The sequence below is a fragment of the Macrobrachium nipponense genome, chromosome 21, assembly GCF_015104395.2.
Source record: "Macrobrachium nipponense isolate FS-2020 chromosome 21, ASM1510439v2, whole genome shotgun sequence".
Classification (NCBI taxonomy): domain Eukaryota; kingdom Metazoa; phylum Arthropoda; class Malacostraca; order Decapoda; family Palaemonidae; genus Macrobrachium; species Macrobrachium nipponense.
In genome coordinates, this window is record NC_087212.1 from 6,123,467 (window position 1) to 6,143,728 (window position 20,262).

At 44.0% G+C, this 20,262-nt stretch overlaps 1 protein-coding gene across 2 annotated transcripts in view; it reads left to right on the forward strand.

Annotated features, from left to right (window-relative positions):
• Positions 1–20,262, forward strand: part of LOC135197740 (ARF GTPase-activating protein GIT1-like) — a 60,683-nt gene that overhangs the window by 12,195 nt on the left and 28,226 nt on the right. For both annotated transcript variants that reach the window (XM_064224794.1, XM_064224795.1), the window contains exons 3-8: positions 588–700; positions 15,210–15,399; positions 15,849–15,979; positions 16,350–16,587; positions 18,011–18,153; positions 19,398–19,501. In XM_064224794.1, coding sequence (XP_064080864.1) covers positions 588–700; positions 15,210–15,399; positions 15,849–15,979; positions 16,350–16,587; positions 18,011–18,153; positions 19,398–19,501 — 919 coding nt within the window. The remainder of the gene's footprint in view (positions 1–587; positions 701–15,209; positions 15,400–15,848; positions 15,980–16,349; positions 16,588–18,010; positions 18,154–19,397; positions 19,502–20,262) is intronic.

Below are 20,262 nucleotides of genomic sequence, written 5' to 3' on the forward strand. Positions count from 1 at the left end.
AAAAATTCAATTCCTTCCAAAGGAATGAGGCAGTGCCATAGTTATACATGTAGTTAACTTTGGAAAAGACCCAATCAAGGCTCGTAGTTATTTAGTGTTTCTTTTACTAGCTGCTTATGCACTTACCAGAGGTCCAAAATTGTAATTACATTGTAGTTTTGGTCATACATGGATCATTACAGGCAGTCCCTGGTTGTTGGCAGGGGTTCTGTTCCTGAGGGGGTGGCGATAAGCGGAAACTGCCACTAACCAAAACTCGGCGATGCGCTTATGGCACTAATATCATAAGCACCATTATGGCACCTCTGTTAGGCATGTTATGGTGCCAATAACTGCAACTCGGTCTGTTACGGCGCCATAAATTGGCAATTTTATGGCACTAGACCAGCACCATAAAACCGGATCGCCGATAACCAATTCCTCCAATAACTGGGGACTGCCTGTGTTGCCTTTCTTGATAATAAGGAAATTTTTCATTTTAATATAGAAATAAATTGGACCATTTTAGAATATTGAACAATTGGTGTAGTTAACGTAACATTTATTTAGTCAGTTTGCTTAATATTTATCTTGTGTTGTTTTGTTAGATGGTGCATACCCTCAGCAGCAGTGGGGCCAATCATATATGGGAACATACGTTATTAGATCCAAGCGTGGCAAGAACTGGAAGACGCAAACCACAACCCAAAGATCCAGTTCAGTAAGTACAGTACCTTTCTTTTCCCAAAGATTCTTTTTTTATTTAATGTTACTCCATGGAACTGCAGTGAAACTTTAGTAGTAGGTATTCAGCGAGAGTACTCAAATTTTTCAACTGTTCAGTATAATGTATTACATTGGGAAAATCATGATTTTTGTGTTAAATTTATGTGGTTTATCCAGCAGATTTTCTTTCAGCCACAGTTGATCATATTTTTTATTGCTTTTCTTTTCTAATTATTTGACCTACATATTGCAGATCTTGTCTGTGCTGTGATGAAATTGTTCAAACTATTTGCTAATGCTGGAGGTAGTGGCTGTTTTTGTACATGAACTTCCCTGACAGATATATACTTAGCTATAGTCTCCGACGTTCCCGACAGAATTTCAAATCTCGCGGCACACGCGACAGGTAGGTCAGGTGGTCTACCTTACCCGCCGCTGGGTTGCGGATGTACGAACCAATCCCCCTTGCTTGTCAGATTTTTCTCTGTCACGGGAACGATAACAACTGTTGTCGGTTCCTCTCGATAGTTTTTCGATTCTCGCTTGCCTGGAGTTAATTTGGACTTCTTTTGGTGACGTATTCGCTTTGTTTGGCTTGGCATACGCTAATTGTGGACCGTTTTGATTTTGATTTTGATTTTCTTTAACGATGTCTGACCTAGATTCAGTAGTTAAAACTTCTGTTTTGTTTAGGGTTTGCGTGAATGAAGGATGTAAGGTGAGGTTGCCGAAAGCTTTGGTAGACCCCCACACGGTTTGCATGAAATGCAGGGGAATGAATGTTCTTTTTTTTTGCTAACCCTTGTAGTGAATGTAAGGGATTGAATGAAGAAGAATATAAGGCTCTCTCTTCTTATGTTAGGAAGTTGGAACGTGATAGAGTACGTAAGGCTTCCTCTAGAAGTTCTAGTAGGTCTAGAATGAGTGAGTTGATGTGGATCCTAATGCTAATGTAGAATTAGAACCTTCTTCCCAAGTTGCAGCCCCTGCTCCCAGCACCGAAGCCGAAGATTCGCCTTCGGAGGCGGCAGCTCTGAGAGCCACGATTCTATCTATGGATAGAAGATTCGTCAGTTGGAAGGTAAGGAGAGTGTTAGTGATCAGTGCAGTGTCCCCAGTGTTGTGGAGGGTGCGTCTGACCGGCTCCTTAGTGCCTCTAGGCCTAGACCTCTTCCAGACTCCCAGTTCCAGTGGAGTAGGAAAGTCGAAAGCCGCAAGAGGGCTAGGGAGAACCCGCACCGGTCAGGCGTCCCCTCGGCAGATCCTGAAGTTCGCTCCCAGGCTGCCTCGGATCGCTACAAGAAGGAGCTCCTACGCCAATGCTTCTCCTCTTCGTCTTCTCCCTCTCCGAAGAGAGGTTGGAACTCCCAGGATGCGTCGCGCCCGTTGAAGAGGGCTTAGAAGGCTCCCTGCAGTCCTTTGGCTTCTAGTCCGGAGGTTTTCCCGGAAGAATTGTCGGTGGAGGCGAAGAAACCCAAGAAATCCTGTGATCGTTCTTCTTCTCGCGCTCCTCGCTCTGCGCCTGCTTCCGAGGAAGAACAACAAGATTCTCCTACGAGAGTACTCGCGGGACTTCAAGCTCAGATCATGGCGCTAGCAGATTCTCTAGCAGTTAGATCACGTAGGAAGAAGGACGTTTCTCTTCCGATCAAGAGATCTAGGCGCTGCTCTTCAGAGGATCGTTCTCCTCTTTTAGGTGGTCTCCTCATATGGGGAGGTTTCGTATGAAGGTAGGGGCTCACATGAGCGCCCTCGCTCTCCTGGCTCTCTTTCGACTTCAAGGCGCCAAACATCGGTAGGACGCTCTATGGAGAAAGAAGTTTTTGTACAAGTAACTTACCCAGCAGATATATACTTAGCTATAGACTCGGTCGTCCCGACAGAATTTCAAAACTCGCGGCACACGCGACAGGTAGGTCAGGTGATCCACCATTCCCGCCGCTGGGTGGCGGCGGGGGTCTGGAACTAGTCCGTTTTCTAAGCCATAATTTCTCTGTCGGTTGAACGGACAACACCTATTGTTCGTTCCTACCATCTTGGATTTCAACTCGTTTGCCGAGAATTTGGATGGTTTTTTGGGGGGGTGACGTATTCTTGTTTTTTCTCTGGCTTGGCATACGCTTATTGTGGACTGTTTTTCGACTTTGGTTTTGACTACTCTTTCACGATGTCTGACGCTAAGGCTTCACCTATGTTTAGAGTTTGCAGTAGGGAAGAATGTAAGGTAGGCTGCCTAAATCGGCATTGGATCCGCATAGTATTTGCGCTAAATGCAGGGAGAATGAATGTTCTTTTATTAACACCTGCCTTTTATTAACACCTGTGGAATGCGAGAACCTTACGGAGCTTGAATGGAAGGAATTATCATCATATGTTAGGAAGCTTGAGAGAGATAGAGTGAGAAAGGCTTTCAGCTAGGTCATCTAGTAGATCTTGCTCATTAGAACAAGAAATTAACTCTCCATCTAACAATTTTCCCTTAGCCTCAGCTGCTTCTCCCTGTTCTGAATCCAAAGATTCTTCGTCAGAGAGGGAAAAATGTAAACGCTTCTATTAAGAAACTTCAAGCTCAGCTACGAGCTCTAAACCAAGGTAAGAGTGGTGATAGTGACTTGTGGCAGTGTCCCAAGTGCAGTGGAGGGGGCGTCTGACCGGTTCCTCATTGCTCCTAGCCTAGACCTCTTCCAAACTCCCAGGACCAGGGGAGGAGGAATGCGAAAGCCGCAGGGAGGATGCAGAACATCCCCAACGGTCAGGCGTCCCTTCGGCAGATCTGTTGTTAAGTCCCAGGCTGCCTCGGATTGCCGCAGAAAAAGGCGTCCTAAAGGAGTGTTTTTCGGCCTCAGACTCTTCCTCTCCTAAACGAGGATGGAGTTCGGCCTCCCCGTTCGCGCCCTTTGAAGAGAGCCTGGAAGGCGCCTAAAGGAGACGCGGCTGACTCCAGCCCAGAGCGTTTTCCCGAGGATTGGCCTTCGGGACCTAAGAAGACTAGACTAGAGGAGCCTGCTCTTCAGGATCCGACCAAGAAGTTTTTGGTTAATCTGCAAGAGCAGTTAGCTTCGCTCGTAGGCTCTTTTGCGAAGGACTCTACAAGGAGGAAGGATGTCTCGCTCCCGGTTAAGAGTTCGCTAAGCGTCCTTCTTCGTATAGGAGAGAAACTAACTCACGATCTCCAGGGCGTTTATCGCCTTCGTCGAGAGACTCGTCTGATAGGAGTTGTTCTCCTGAGAGAAGAGCCCTTTCGCCCTATAGGCTGTCTTCCCCGAAGCGCCCTCTTAATCGCAGCGAATCGAGCAGAAGTCTCGATCGGTTTAGGTGCAAGGAACCGGAAAACCGATGTTTAGGTATCAGGATCCCTTGGGTCTTCAGGACCAGGACCAGACAGGCGCAAAGAGGCAGCAAGACGCAAGAAAGGGCGTCAAGAGCCTCTTAGAACGCAGGATCAGGACGTCAGGATTCGGCTAGAAGGCAGGAATCAGGACGCTATGAGTCAGGGCGCCATGAGTCAGGGCGCCATGAGTCAGGGCGCCAGGAGTCAGGGCGCCAGGAGTCAGGGCGCCAGGAGTCAGGACGTCGGGAGTCAGGGCGCCAGAGTTAGGACGCCAGAAAAACAGGACGCCAGGAGTACGTTAGGCGTCAAGTTAGGGCGCCAAGAGCCTGTTAAGCAGCAGGATTCAGGACGTGAGGATCTTTTCAAGCGCCCTGAATCAGGACGCCAGGAGCCTAGCAAGCGCCACGAACCCGACGAACATAGACAAGAGTCTAGTAGGCACAAGAGTGTTGCCGACAGACAGGAGCCTCACTCCTCGTATAGGAGTGCTAATGTTCCGCGCCTCCCCTTCCTGGGAGGAGTTCTTCTCCCGGGAAGAGCCAGATCACTCCAAAACGATCTCCTTCTGTAGATCAGTTGGACCAGGTATCGGAAGACGAAGAGCCTGTAGATGTAGCAGTTTCGGACTACAAGAGACTTTCTCTTTTGCTGCTAAAGGAGTTCGGAGACTCCCTTCATCCTGCGGACCCTCCTTCACCAGGATCGTTGATGTCCAGCACTAAAGCTCTCAAATCGTCTTCCTTCGTTAAGATGCGCCCGCTCTTTGTATGAAAAAGGCATTACTTACTTTTTCAGAGTGGTTGACTTCCAGAAGGGAAGCGGGCAAGACAGTTTTTCCTGCCCTCCTTCCAATTAACAGGCAAACCAGGAAGGTGGTACGAGACCAAAGAGCCGATGGGGTTAGGTCTGCCTTCTTCCGCGGATGCGGATTTTGCTTCCTTAGTGGGACTCTGCTAGGAGGAAGTCGTTGCTGTCTGCTAAGGCGACTTGGGGCATGTGTGAGCTGGACCACCTTCTAAAGGGCCTCTTTAAAACCCTAGAAGTCTTCAACTTTATGGGACTGGGCATTAGGAGCTTTAGCAAAGAGATCGCAGGACACGGACTTTGTTTCCATGGAGGAACTTTCGAGCGTCCTGGCTTGCCTGGACAGAGCGGTCATGGATGGTTCTGTGGAAGTTGCTCTTTTTGGTACGGGAGTATTGAAGAAGAGATCTGTCTTTAGCTCTTTCTTAGCAAGAGCAGTATCACCCTTACAAAGGACATCTCTTCTTTTTTTGCTCCTTTATCCCCGCACCATTTTTCCACAAGAGACGGTTAGAGAGGTTTCGAAATCTCTTACTGAGAAGGCAACTCAAGATCTCCTCACGCACTCAGCCAAGAAGTTTAGGCCGGCAGTGCCTATAGAGAAGAAAGAGAGACCCTCTTTTGTTCAGCCCTTTCGAGGGTCCTCCTCTTCTAGAGCCCCTCTTAGAGGTAGAAGACCAGAGAGAAAGAATAGACCATCTAGAAGGTCCTTCGGGAAGTCTAGATGAACAGCAAGTCCCCAGACGAAAGTAGGCGCCAGGCTACTCCACTTTGCCAAAGTCTGGGCGCAGAAGGGAGCGGACTCCTGGTCCCTCTCTATCCTGACAAAAGGATACTTGATCCCCTTCAGGGAAAATCCTCCCTTGACGACAACTCCAGGGAGTTTGACCGCAAGATACTCGGACCCGGTCCGAAAGCTTGCTATGTTGCAAGCAGTGGAACAGATGATTTCCAAGGAAGCGGTAGAACTGGTTCAAGATCTCCAGTCTCCAGGATTCTACAATCGGCTATTCCTGGTACCGAAAGCATCGGGGGGATGGAGACCAGTTCTAGACGTCAGTGCCCTGAATTTCTTTGTCTTGAAGAAGAAATTTTCGATGGAGACGTCTTCCTCTGTTCTATCTGCTCTTCGTCCAGGGGACTGGATGGTGTCCCTGGACCTTCAGGATGCGTATTTCCATGTGCCAATTCATCCGGCAGCAAGGAAGTATCTGAGGTTCATGTTCCAAGGGGAAGTGTTCCAGTTCCGAGCGATGTGCTTCGGACTTTCGACTGCCCCTCAAGTCTTTACGGACATCATGAAGAATGTAGCTTATTTTGGCTACATCTGGAAGGGATCAGGATCTCGTTATATCTGGACGATTGGCTAATAAGAGCCCAATCGGAGGAAAAATGTCTGGACGGACCTTTTAGTTACTCTGAAGTTGACAAAGTCCTTAGGACTTTTAGTAAAATCACGAGAAATCCATGCTGACTCCCCAGCAAAGTATTGTCTATCTGGGGATTCAGATGGATTCTCGGGATTTTCTAGCGTATCCTTCGCAGGAAAGGAGACAACGCTGCCTGAAAAAGGTGTCAGTCTTCTTAAGGAAAGAACATTGTTTCCGCGAGGGAATGGATGAGCTTGCTGGGGACCCTCTCCTCGATGGAACAGTTCGTTTCCTTAGGAAGACTTCACCTAAGACCCCTTCAATTTTATTTGAAGGAGAAGTGGGATTGGAAGTCCAACAATCTGGGAGAGACTTTTCCAATCTCGAAACGGATCAAGGAGAATATCCGTTGGTGGTTAGATCCACAGAAACTAAGCAAAGGAATCTCCCTTCGCTTACAGAACCCTCGCCTAGCGTTGTTTGCAGACGCCTCAGATTCAGGGTGGGGAGCGACCCTAGGTTCGCAAGAGGTGTCAGGCATTTGGGAAGGAGAACAAGTGTCCTGGCACATAAACAAGAAAGAGCTAACAGCCATTCATCTAGCTTTGGTTCATTTCGAGGAACAGGTCTCAGGTCTGGGATTCAGATTCACTCGGACAACACAACAGCCCTCGCTTATATAAAGAAGCAAGGGGGGACGCATTCCTTTTTCCTTACGAGTCAGCAAAGGATCTGCTGATTTTGGGCACAGGAAAGAAGATCTCTCTCCTCACAAGGTTTGTGCCAGGGAGAGAAAAATGTCCCGGGCAGATCTGTTAAGCAGAAAAGAACAAGTCCTACCCACGGAATGGACTCTCAATCCTCAGATTTGCCAACAACTTTGGCAGCTGTGGGGAAGGCCCAATATAGACCTGTTCGCGACCCACCAACAAGAATCACAGATTAGAAACCTATTGCTCCCCGATCTCCGGATCCTCAGCAGTAGCAGTAGACAGCTTTCTGCTAGATTGGACGGGCTTGGACGCTTACGCCTTCCCTCCTTTCAAGATAGTAGGAGAAGTATTGAGGAAGTTCGCTTGCTCGGAAGGAACAAGAATGACCCTCATCGCTCCTTTTGGCCGGCTCTCGATTGGTTCACAGAGGTGCTGGGAGTGGTTAGTGGAGTTTTCCAAGATCGCTTCCACTAAGGAACGATCTTCTCAAACAACCCCACTTCGACAGGTTTCACAAAAACCTCCCCGCTCTAAGTCTGACGCCTTCAGACTGTCGAAGGACTTGTCAGAGCAAGGGGCTTTTCACGAGAAGTGGCGAAGGCTATTGCAAGAGCCAGAAGAGTCTCCACTTCTAAAGTATATCAGTCGAAGTGGGAGTTGTTTAGAAGATGGTGTAAGGAAAAGAAAAATATCCTCCTCCAGTACCTCTGTAACTGAAATCGCAGATTTTCTCCTATATTTGAGAAAAAGACTGTAACCTAGCAGTTTCAACAGTGAAGGGTTACAGAAGTATGCTGGCCTCAGTTTTTCGACATAGAGGAATAGATCTGACAAACAATAAAGATCTTCATGACCTTATAAGGTCTTTTGAGACCACGAAAGGACATGTCATCAAGAAGCCTAGCTGGAACTTGGATGTGGTCCTCAAGTTCCTAATGTGGCGGGGGAAAATTTGTACCGTCTCACGCAGCTTCTTTTAGGGACTTAACAAGAAAGTCTTTATTCCTTTTTGCGTTAGCAACAGCCAAGAGAGTGAGCGAGTTGCAAGCTTTGGAAGGTAAAGTGGGGTTTAAGAAAGATTCAGCGATTTGCTCCTTTCAACCATTTTTTCTAGCGAAAATGAAAATCCCTCAAAGCCTTGGCCAAGAAGCTTTTGAGATAAAAGGAATATCTTCATTAACGGGATAGAACTAGAAAGGACTTTGTCCAGTCTAGGGCACTCAAGTTCTACCTGGAGAAGAAGAAGTTGCTGAAAGGTACAGAGGAAGTCTTTGGTGCTCTGTAAGAGATCCGAAAAGAGCGATTTCTAAGAACGCCCTTACATTCTTCATAAAAAGATGTAATAAGGGAAGCTCACCTTAAATGCGAAGAAGAGCATTTCAAGGTTCTCAGAGTGAGAGCTCATGAAGTGAGAGCCATAGCTACGTCTATGGCATTCACAAAACATGGTCTTCAGGCTCTGATAGAGTCGACATTTTGGAGATGTAATTCGGTGTTCGCCTCGAATTACCTCAGAGATGTTAAAAGTTTCGTACGAAAAGTGCTTTGCTCTGGGAGCTATGTTTGGGCGGCAATTCAGTGCTGGGAGAAGGGGCTGAGGCTAATCCTTCCTATTTAGTTTAAGGCTTAAATTACGGTTTATGGTGGTTGTTTTTTATTGGTTAATTGTCAGAGGGAATAGGGACCCTCTTACAATTCATAGAGTGTAACAAGACTAACATGGTTCAGGTGATCGGGATTGGCTTCAGTGCTCTTTGTGATTTGTTTTATAACCTTAACTCTGTCATGTAAGAGGGCGAGTCCCCCATTGATATGACAAAAGGTCAAGGCTCTACCATGTAAGTGGGTCAGCCCCCATTGGTACGATCCAGTATGGCTCTGTCGCGTAAGCGGGCTAGCCCCCATTGACACGATCCAAAGAGTTATTCAACCATAGGTTCATTCCTCGTTGAAACTCTTGAGGCAAGCAGGACTCATCGACAGTAGTCATGAAGTCTTCAGCCCAATAAGGTAGGAACTATGGATTATGTTATCCAAGAACATAGGTTGTTTTTTCCCTGTTTTTTAATGTATTTAGTTTAAGTATTATTTTGTTTGTAGCTGTCTCTTGCCCGCACCAAGGGTGCCAATCAGCTAAGTATATATCTGCTGGGTAAGTTACTTGTACCAAAAATGATATTGTTAAGATACAATAAAGTTTTGTACATACTTACCTGGCAGATATATACGATTTAATGGCCCACCCAGCCTCCCCTCAGGAGACAGGTGGAAGAGAAATTATGGCTTAGAAAACGGGAATAGTTCCAGACCCCGCCACCCAGCGGCGGGAATGGTGGATCACCTGACTACCTGTCGCGTGTGCCGCGAGTTTTTGAAATTCTGTCGGGACGACCGAAGTCTATAGCTAAGTATATATCTGCCAGGTAAGTATGTACAAAACTTTATTGTATCTTAACAATATCATTTTTCTCTAGATTGGATTCCCGCTTCCGGTAAGCGCACTGCACCTGCTCACCACGCTATTTCTTCGACTCCCTCGCGTGGGACTTCTCCTCAGCAGCCTCAAGATCCTAGAAGGCGCCCTTATACAAGTAGGCGTTCTTCTTCCAGATGTCGCTCTCCTCGAGTGTCGGATCGTGACTTCTCTCCTTACAGGCGTCAAGAGTCTGGTAGGAGTCGTGTGCATGATAGACGGCCTGCTGTTAGCCGCTCCCCGCAAGGTAGGCGCCAAGAGCCTACTGCACATCAATCTCCTAGTAGGCGCTCGTCTCTTTTAAGGCGTCCTACTCCTGATTATTCTCCTCGGGGCAGACAACAAGAGTCTTTCAAGCGCCCTTCTCCGTGTAGGCGCTCTTCCTCTTCTAGGCGCACTACTCCTGACCGTTCGTCTCTTGGTAGGCACCAGGAATCTCGGAAGCGCCCTTCGCCAGGTAGGCGCTCGTTAGCTTTGAAGCGCCCTTCTCCTGAATGTTACCCTCTTGTTAGACGTCAAGAGTCTCGCAAGCAGCCTTCTCCTAGTAGGCGCATTTCGCCTTCCAGTCGAACTTCCGTTGATCATACTCAACTGGACAAGTATGGAGAGCCGTGCAAGCGCTCTGCTCCCGATAGGCGCTCTCTTATGGTCCGCTCGCCTCAGGATAGGCGCAAAGAGTCTAGCAGGCGCTCGCCTCCTCGTAGCGCCCTGTGGATGTTTCCAAGGATTCTCGGAGTAGGAGCCCTACCTCTCCTTCTGCTGAGATTCCGTCTACCTCGAAGAGGGAGTCTCATCGTAGACAACCCAGATCTTCTCTTCGTTCTCCAGTGGATGTGAACTCTTCTACGAGAGGGCGTTCTCCAACCTCTCGCTCAACTCCTACTAGGATCCCTTCATCACCTAAGGATCTTCCGCGGTCGCCTCGACAAGACGTCCTAGAAGGTTCGGGTGAGGAACCGAACACTTCTGCTGCTGTGTCTTCTTACAAGAAGCTTACAGAGCTACTTTTGCAAGTTTTTGGGGATTCCCTTACTCCTACGGCTCCCCTCTCCTCACTCTCTTTTTTCAACGGCGAAGACAGCGAAGAGTTCTTCTTGTGTGAGGATGAAGCCAACTCTTTCAATGAAGAAGGCACTGAGGAGTTTTGGTTCCTGGATGGCTTCCAAAGAAGAAGCGGGGAAAACGATGTTCGCTTTTCCTCCTTCGAAGTTATCAGGACGTGCTGGTTTCTGGTACGAAACAGGCGAGTCCTTAGGATTGGGTCTACCGTCTTCGGCTGATTCGGATTTTTCGGCGCTGGTAGATTCGACAGGAGAAGCTGCCCTTAACTCTGCAAAGACGACTTGGGCAATGAATGAACTAGATCACATGCTAAAAGGCATGTTTAGAGTGCTGGAGGTATTTAGCTTCCTTGATTGGTCGTTGGGGGTCCTAGCCAAGAAAATTGAAGTGCCAGAGTCATTTTCGCCAGAAGATCTCATGTGTGTTTTGTCTTGTATGGACAAGTCGGTATGGGGCCGGAATCGTGAAGAAGAGGTCTGTTTATTGTTCCTTCTTAACGAAGTCTGTCTCCCATGCCCAGAGGTCTTCTTTGCTGTTTGCTCCTCTGTCCGTTCAGTTGTTCCCTAAACATCTAGTGCAGGACATTTCGAGATCGCTTTCGGCTAAAGCCACCCAGGACCTTTTGCCACAGTCGGCAAGAAAACCTCGCCCTTCCTTCCCTACCAAGGCTAAGAAGGAAAAGTCAAGTGTCGAGAACCCTTGGGTTTTCGAGGGGCGTCTTCCTCAAGAACCTCTACGTTTAGAGGTCGTAGACCTTCAAGAAGGGGTAAGACTTTCGCCAAGTCAGTTAAAGCCCCCAAATAACTTGCAAGTCCTTCAAACAACGGTGGGCGCCAGACTCTTAGAGTTTGCAGAAGTCTGGGCCCAAAAAGGGGCGGATCCTTGGACCCTTTCTATTTTGAGGAAAGGTTACCTCATCCCTTTTGTCGAAAGACCTCCCTTGACGACCATCCCAAGGGAACTGACGGTCAGGTACAGAGACCCCATCATGAATCAAGCTCTCCATCTAGCAGTAGATCAGATGCTGGAGAAGGGGGCTATCAAACTAGTGACAGACCATCGTTCATCGGGCTTCTACAACCGCCTTTTCCTAGTTCCGAAGTCCTCAGGGGGATGGAGACCGGTGTTGGACGTAAGCGCCCTGAACTTCTTCGTAGAAAAGAAAAGAAGTTCACGATGGTAAACGCCTTCATCAGTGCTGGCAGCACTTCGTCCAGGGGACTGGATGGTTTCCTTGGATTTACAGGACGCTTACTTCCACGTACCGATCCATCCTTCCTCGAGGAAGTTTCTCAGATTCATGATGGGGGGGAAAATTTTTCAGTTCAGGGCTCTGTGTTTCGGCCTCTTGACGGCCCCTCAAGTGTTCACGGGGATTTTGAGGAATGTGGCTCAATGGCTTCATTTGAAAGGGGTGAGGATATCCATGTACCTCGACGATTGGCTGATAAGGGCCAATTCAGAAGATCGTTGTTTGAAGGACTTACAAGTAACACTAGAATTGACGAAGGCGTTGGGACTTCTCGTCAATTTCAAGAAGTCGTCACTAATTCCAGAGCAAGAGTGTGTGTATCTCGGGATACAGATGAACTCTCTGAGTTTTCGGGCTTTTCCCTCTCAGGAAAGGATAGCCCGAGGATTCGAGAGAGTAACAACCTTCTTAGGGAAAGAAGTATGCACAGTGAGGGAGTGGATGAGTCTGCTGGGGACGCTCTCCTTGCTGGAGCAATTCGTTTCCATAGGAAGGTTGCACCTGAGACCGCTCCAATTCTTTCTTCATCGGAATTGGAGTCGTCGTTCTCAGGATTTGACGTTCTCCCTGTCGTTATCCCAGGACGTCAAGAAACATCTATGTTGGTGGACAGATCCCAACCTCTTTGCGAAGGGACTCTCTTCAATCCCAGACCCCCAACCTGGTGTTGTTCTCCGACGCGTCGGACACGGGGTGGGGGCCAACTCTGGGAACCAGCGAAGTGTCAGGTACCTGGGTGGGGGACCAGGTAGCCTGGCACATCAACAGAAAGGAGTTGATGGCTGTGTGGTTGGCTCTGAAGGCTTTCGAGCCCAAAGTCAGAAGATCGGTAGTGCAGGTCAACGCGGACAACACTACAGCTCTGGCATATATCAGGAAACGGGGGGGACGCATTCCTTCTCCCTGTACGAGACAGCAAGAGACCTTCTTCTGTGGGCAGAAGAAAGAGGAATCAAGCTTCTCACCAGGTTCGTGCAGGGAGAAAGGAATGTAAGAGCAGATCTCCTCAGCAGGAAAGATCAGGTCCTTCCCACAGAGTGGACCCTTCATCTGGATGTATGTCAGAGCCTGTGGGAGTTATGGGGCAGGCCACACATAGACCTCTTTGCCACGTCAAAGAACAAGAGACTGGATCCTTACTGCTCTCCGATATCGGATCCAGAGGCATTAGCAATAGATGATCTTCTTCTAGACTGGAGCGAACTCGACGTCTACGCGTTTCCCCCCTTCAAGATCCTGGGGCTAACCATCAAGAAGTTCGTAGAGTCCGATTCAACGAGAATGACCTTAATCGCTCCCTTTTGGCCGGCCCAAGAATGGTTCACAGAGGTACTGGAATGGTTAGTGGACCTTCCAAGATCGCTCCCGCTAAGGAGCGATCTACTCAGACAACCCCACTTCGACAGGTACCACAAAAATATCCTCGCTCTCAGTCTGACTGGCTTCAGACTGTCCAAAGTTTGGTCAGAGCGAAAGGCTTTTCAGCAACAGCTGCTAAAGCAATCGCAAGAGCGAGAAGACCTTCCACCTTGCGTGTATACCAGTCAAAGTGGGATGTCTTCAGACGTTGGTGCAAGAGGAAGAACATTTCCTCTTCCGGTACCTCTGTGACCCAAATTGCGGATTTCCTTATTTTCCTCAAAGAAGAATGTCATCTTGTTGTGTCAACTATTAAGGGATACCGCAGTATGTTGGCGGCAGTATTTCGGCATAGAGTCTTAAATATATCCGATGATAAGGACCTGCATGATCTTATTAGATCATTTGAATTCATTAAGCGTCCTCATGTGGTACCGAACTGGAATCTAGACGTAGTTCTACAATTCCTTGGATCGTCTAGATTCGAACCTCCTGGCTTAGCCTCTTTCAAGGATCTGACGAAAAGAAGGCTATCTTCCTTTTGGCCCTAGCTACAGCTAAGAGGGTGAGTGAGCTCCAAGATATTGAGGGCAATGTCGGGTTTAAGGAAGATTCTATGGTGTGTTCGTTTCTTCCAGGTTTTCTTGCAAAGAATGAAAACCCATCACGCCCTTGGCCCAGGAGCTTTGAAGTTCGTAGTTTATCTTTTCTAGTAGGGAAGAGCCTGAAAGAACTCTTTGCCCTATGAGAATTATGAGTATATTTCCTTAAGGGAAGGAACAACTTAAGGCTAATCAAGATGTGCTTTGGTGCTCCGTAAAGGACCCCACTCGGCCCATGTCGAAGAATGCTCTTTCCTTTTTTCTGAGAAGCCTTATTACAGAGGCCACATGTTGCCTGTTAAGCGGAAGAACATTTTAGACTACTGAAAGTGAAAGCTCACGAGGTGAGAGCCATTGCAACTTCGCTTGCATTCAGAAAAAATGTCTGTGCGGAACTTGATGGAGGCGACTTTTTGGAGATGCCAATCGGTTTTCGCAAACCACTACCTACGTGATGTAAAAATCACATATGATAAATGCTTCGCCTTGGGTCCTTTCGTATCGGCGGATTCGGTGCTGGGGCAGGGAGCTGAAACTTATCCTGTGTAAATATATGTTACCCTATATTTTATATTGGGTGTTTTTTGGTTGTCTGAAAGAGGTTGCAGGAGGCACCTCTTTTTGTCGTAATATTAACCCTTTGTATTTTGGTTAGGTGGTCTGGTGGGTTTTGGCTCCTTGCAGAGGTAGTGGTAAGGATCTGTTAGGTAAGCGGACAAGGTCCCTCTAACAGTATCCGACTTGGATTCTACCACAATAGGGGATCACATATCCCAGTGGTAGATCCGAGAGTCTTTCAGCATCAGGTCACGTCCTAGCTGTAGCTCTCCAGGCATTGCAGACTCAGAGACAGTATCTATGAAGTCTTCATCCTGAAAAGGTGAGAACCAAGGTTTTTATATCCTACAACATTAGTTGTTTCCCGTCTTACCTGTATTATTTAGCTGTCTCTTACCCTCCACCAAGGGTGCCAATCAGCTAAGTATCTATCTGTCAGGGAAGTTCATGTACAAAAATGATATTGTTAAACTACAATAAAGTTTTGTACATACTTACCTGGCAGATATATACGATTAATGGCCCACCCAGCCTCCCCTCAGGAGACAGGTGGAAGAGAAAAATCTGACGAGCAAGGGGGATTGGTTCGTACATCCGCCACCCAGCGGCGGGTAAGGTAGACCACCTGACCTACCTGTCGCGTGTGCCGTGAGATTTGAAATTCTGTCGGGAACGTCGGAGACTATAGCTAAGTATATATCTGCCAGGTAAGTATGTACAAAACTTTATTGTAGTTTAACTATCATTTTGTTTGGACAGCTTAGGTTTTTATATAATTACCTTAAAGTTTCATAAATTTCTGGATAGAAAAGTAGTATTCTGTAGAGTACAGTATAAGTTGCAGAGAATTGGTAGGTTTAGGTGAAGGTAATGAAGAATTTAATCGTATATTACTTCAAATTCTTGTTGAGGGTATTTTTTTTTTTACAAGGAACCCATATTTTGAATCTGGACGCATAGTAATGTATTTTATCTTGCAGCCCAACCAAAGCTGATTTCATAAGGGCCAAGCACCAGATGCTCTCCTTTGTTTACCGACCTCAGAGAGAGGACTCCAACGGGAGTGATGTTGATTTATCTCGTCAGCTTCATTCCAGTGTAAGAACTGCCAACTTAGAAACTTCGCTCAGATTACTCTCCCAAGGAGCTGATCCAAATTTTTACCACAAGGTATGAAGTAAGGTGCTGGGTTTGAGACCTGTTTTTTTTTATCTAAAACTATAGGTGATTTCCTGTCATTTGGTATGCATAATTAAAGGAAGTCTTCTTCAGAAGGTTGATCAATGCTTGTTTTCAGGTTCTGCATTTGTCAAAACATCTTATTTAGTCTTTAGAGTCATGATTTTTTTTATAAATATGTGTTTATAAGATTTTATAGATGATGTTTTTTAATATACAATGATTATATATCTTCAGAATGATAGGTAAGCTGAATAAAATTTGGAAATTGAATATTTTTTGCTGAAAATGCTTAAGGGGTGGATAAGTTGTAACTGTTAACTATTCACAATGGGTTTGATGTCCTGAAGTGACATTGATATTTTGCTCCCTTATTCTGTTATATAGTAGTTAGGTTCTGGTTGCATCCATGAACCTATTATAAAGCAATTTTTTTGCAGGAAAAGGGTTGTTATCCCTTGCATGTGGCAGCACGAGCTGGCCAGTCATCCCAGGCCGAGTTGTTGATAGTTTATGGGGCTGACCCCGGTGCCCTTGATGCCAAAAACAACACTCCTGCTCATTATGCAAGGTAATTGGTCTTGTATGAGAGTCCTTCCCCTTTTGAGGTTAGGTTTTTTACCCTATGCAAAATGCTTATTATTTATAAGCATGTTGATGGGGAAGCAGTTGTTCTTGAGAAAACACCTGCTCCTTTGTAAATAAAAAGAAAAGAAATTTAGACTTAAATATCATACGGAGAATTAAATCATGAAACGAAAGATTATCATCTAGATTTGAAAAGCAGTTATAGTGGAAACAAATGCTTTTAGAGCAATGCTTGCGAGACTCAATTTAGCTTTTGTTATGAACATTTTATAAATTGTTTATAATGGTGCCACCATTCAGAGGACTTTGACTGGTAATATGCGAAGAAACTGAACCTTCTCTTTCTTTTTCAGTGAATCAAACCACTCCTGTCTCGCAGAACATTTGCTGGAAAGTCAATATGAGTTGACAGATAGATTAGCGTTTTATCTATGTGGCCGTAAACCAGATCACACGATGGGGCAGCACTGGATCATTCCTGAAATGGCTAACTCATTGGACATGTCTGATTTAGCCAAAGAAGCAAGATCCAAATTACAGAATTTATCCAATAACCTGTTTGAGGAGTTAGCATGTGATGTTTATGATGAGGTACGCCTTGAATTTGAGGTTTTTATACCAACAAAATTTTCCTGGTTTTGTTAACAGTATGTTGCCAGTGATAAGGATCTCATTATAGCAAACCATATTTGTGACCTGTTCTTGATAAAAGCTATTTTGCTTGATGAATGCCTATCAGCATGATAGCTATTAAATTTTTGCTTTGAGGCCTTTAATGGCATTTTAGGTCATCCATAGAATGTGCAACCTTGATTTTGTCAATTCTTCTTAAGTGCTGAGCACTTGGTAATTGTCTTTGTTCATAAATTAATAAAGATGAATTTTGCAATTTAAATCTGTAGACGAAACAAAAAGTAAAACCAGAAATAAGTATTGGAAGCTGAGGAGAAATTCAGGTTTTGAGCAGTGCTCTGGCATACAAGGTGTATACCCCCTAAGTGGTGATATCCACACTGTCGATGATACCTTCTAAGGGGGCTTTGTAGTCATTAAAGGATATACTCATTCCCTTACAAATGTGTTCCATATTTTATATATTGCATCTCTGTTGAACATTATCCTGATAGTTCCAAGACCAGAAATATAAGAATTTTTAATTTGTTTAATGTCCAGGTGGTATAGAAAGTTACAGACCTAGATCAGCTTCCATCCATAAAATGACTACTCTTAGTAAAATGAGAGATTAATGTTTTTGTTCATGGTAATGTGGAGGTGAATAGATGGGATTTGGCATCTGTTATATGGGGATTGTATATACGAAGATAAAAAGAAAAAAGGAAAAGATTGAGAACGATGATAGATAAAAGCCTTTGGGTGTAGAGTTTTTTTTTTTTTCTAGTTAGGCAAGAGCACACACCACTTTTTTATTGCTCATTAATTGTTGTTTATGTGATGTAATTTTTTGTCAAGGATATGTACAAGTTATAGTTACAAATATTAATTTTTTCTTTCTTCTATGAACACTTAGTTCATGGCTTAGTTCCATGAAGTCAGAGTGTATCTTTTAAGTAGTTTCTCTTGTAAATTATTTTTACCTATATGGTACATCAGTAAGGCTCTTCAAAGTTTAGGTTCTATATATTTAACTTTCATTTGTATGGCTTGGATACCCTTGGAAGGTATCTCTTGATGAAGAAAATGTATTATGTTTGAAAGTGTCTGTACATCTGCTTGAAATGGTGAACTGAAATATGTTGTGTTTGAGTACAATAGAAGACACCTCTGAACTACAATATAATTTGATCATGAACAGTAATAACAGAAATGCTTAGGGATATTTATTGTTGTTAATCTTATTTATTATTTTATTATTGGGATAAAAGTTTCAATTTTGTATTTCACAGAAAAGAAACCAATTATTTTATTATTATTAATGCAGAAAGAAAATTCAAATCCTCTGGGAAGCCAGTGAAAACATTTCAATTTTATGAATGCACGTCTCCTTTGTGTGCAGGTTGATCGTCGGGAGACAGATTCTACATGGTTATCTCTACAAAATCAGAGTGCTTTGGTTAGTGATAGGTGTACTGTACCCTTTCTTCCTGTTAATCCAGAGTACTCGTCCACAAGGAACCAAGGAAGACAAAAGCTTGCCAGGTGTGTATTCATTCCATGCAATCAGTTTGTTTATTCATTCCTTGTATACAATTGAAGTTATATTCTTGTGTTTAGATAAGATTTGTATTATATATATTTTGTGGAATCCAGATTTTTCAACAGAATCTGTTTAATGAACAGTGCAGGATAGGTGCGTGAAATATTCTTCTTTATTGGATTGAAGTTGTTCAGTATTAGGAAGTTTTTATAAAAACCATTATAATACATTTGATAAGGCAAATTTGAAGCATGTAAATCTTTACTATTTATGTAGAGTTTAACTTGAAAAATGCAAGTGTATTGCTGGTTGTTTAATTAATGATTGGGAACAGTACCAAGAACTAAAGTCTGGCAGAAGAAGTTTAGAAAGAGCCGAGTATTGATGAAGGAAGGTGCAAAAAATGTGATGAGAGTTTTAGATGGCGTAATTTATCCATGTACCATTGAGCACTGATGCTTGGTGGAACCATAGTGTTTTATTGTAAATGTATTGAGCAAAACCAACACGTCGTATTACGGGGCTCAAAAGGGTTGTCCAAGTGAGATGGAAATGGAAGCTAAGCTAAATGTAGATGTAGCCAACAGGTGCGTTCATGTAAATCTGATTTTGCAAAGGGTGTTTAGGATTTGCTAGTGTTCAGCACTTTACAGCAGGTACTGATATCCAAAACTCGACTCTCTGTTGCCACTCTTTTCAATGTGCTGTCACAAGTAACCTATATAAGATTTTCTTTTCCATAAGTAAATCAGTTTGAGCTTTGGTTTTGAATCCATTTGAATTCTGTTTAGTTTTAATATGTCAAAGCTTAGCACTTACAGTAAACTAAATATATATCTTAGTTTAACCAGACCATTGAGCTGATTAACAGCCCTCCTAGGGCTGGCCCGAAGGATCAGATATTTTGACGTAGCTAGGAACCAATTGGTTACTTAGCAATGGGACCTACAGCTTATTGTGGGATCCGAACCACATTATATCGAGAAATTAATTTCTAATTACCAGAAACTAATTCCTTGTTGGCAGAGAGGGGACTTGAACTAACGAATCGGTAAGCCAAAGCTTAGCGCTAAATATACAGTACTGTAGAATAGATGTTAGTTTGCTGCTTAATGTCCCATTGATGTTGCCTCCTGTTATGAGGACCAGGTTCTCAACACTTCAAATTCAAGATTGCAATAAAACTGTGACAGTAAATAAACTCAATAGAATTATTATTAGAATTGCCAATGTTGGTTTTTTTCAGATTTAATGCCAGAGAATTTGCCACTTTGATAATTGATGTGTTATCCGATGCAAAACGTAGACAAACTGGGATCTCCTCTCCAACGGGAACTCCAAAAGAAAAAGGTATTTTATATTAATGTTTTTTCTTAGAATTGAGTCATATTTGATCGTTTTCTCATGAAAAGTGCATAAATTTTATAAACATTCAAGATTGTTTCATAATATATTAAGATATATGTTATTGTAATGACATTAGTTACTGAATTAGTAGAGTTTGATTTGTATGTACTGTGTTTTCTTACAGGAAATTTAGAATTAACAATTTTATAGTGGTCAAAGAAAAATGTTTCAAGAACACATATTTATTCAGAGTTGGTGGGCTGGATCTTGGTTTAATGTAAGGCTGACTGAGGTGTTTGGTTAATGAATTATACTTTACAAAATTGAGTAGGTTTTATTTGATATAGCATTATATTTTAGATACTTAAAATCTCTATTCAGTAGAATACAGACTTGGAAATTTTCCACAAAATCCACACAATTATGAATTGTACTTTTATATAAGGTTTTATAATGTTATGAAATGACTTTCATTATTAGTAGTATTATTGCATCTGATTTCAAGTTTTCATGACAGAATGTTGTTTTTATATGATTGGATGATAGTAATTTTTTAAGTACCAATACTGTAAAAGTACCTAATGACAAAAGGAGATGAAATACAAGATAATAATTATCTGTTTGTCAAGGAGATGAAAGGAAGTCTCCCATATTTTAGTGTATTGGTATGATGCAAGTCATGAAAATGTTAGCATTGTCCTCATTTTACTTCTGTGTAATGGAGACTTAGACCTGTTATAAACCATATTGAAAAGGGTTACTAT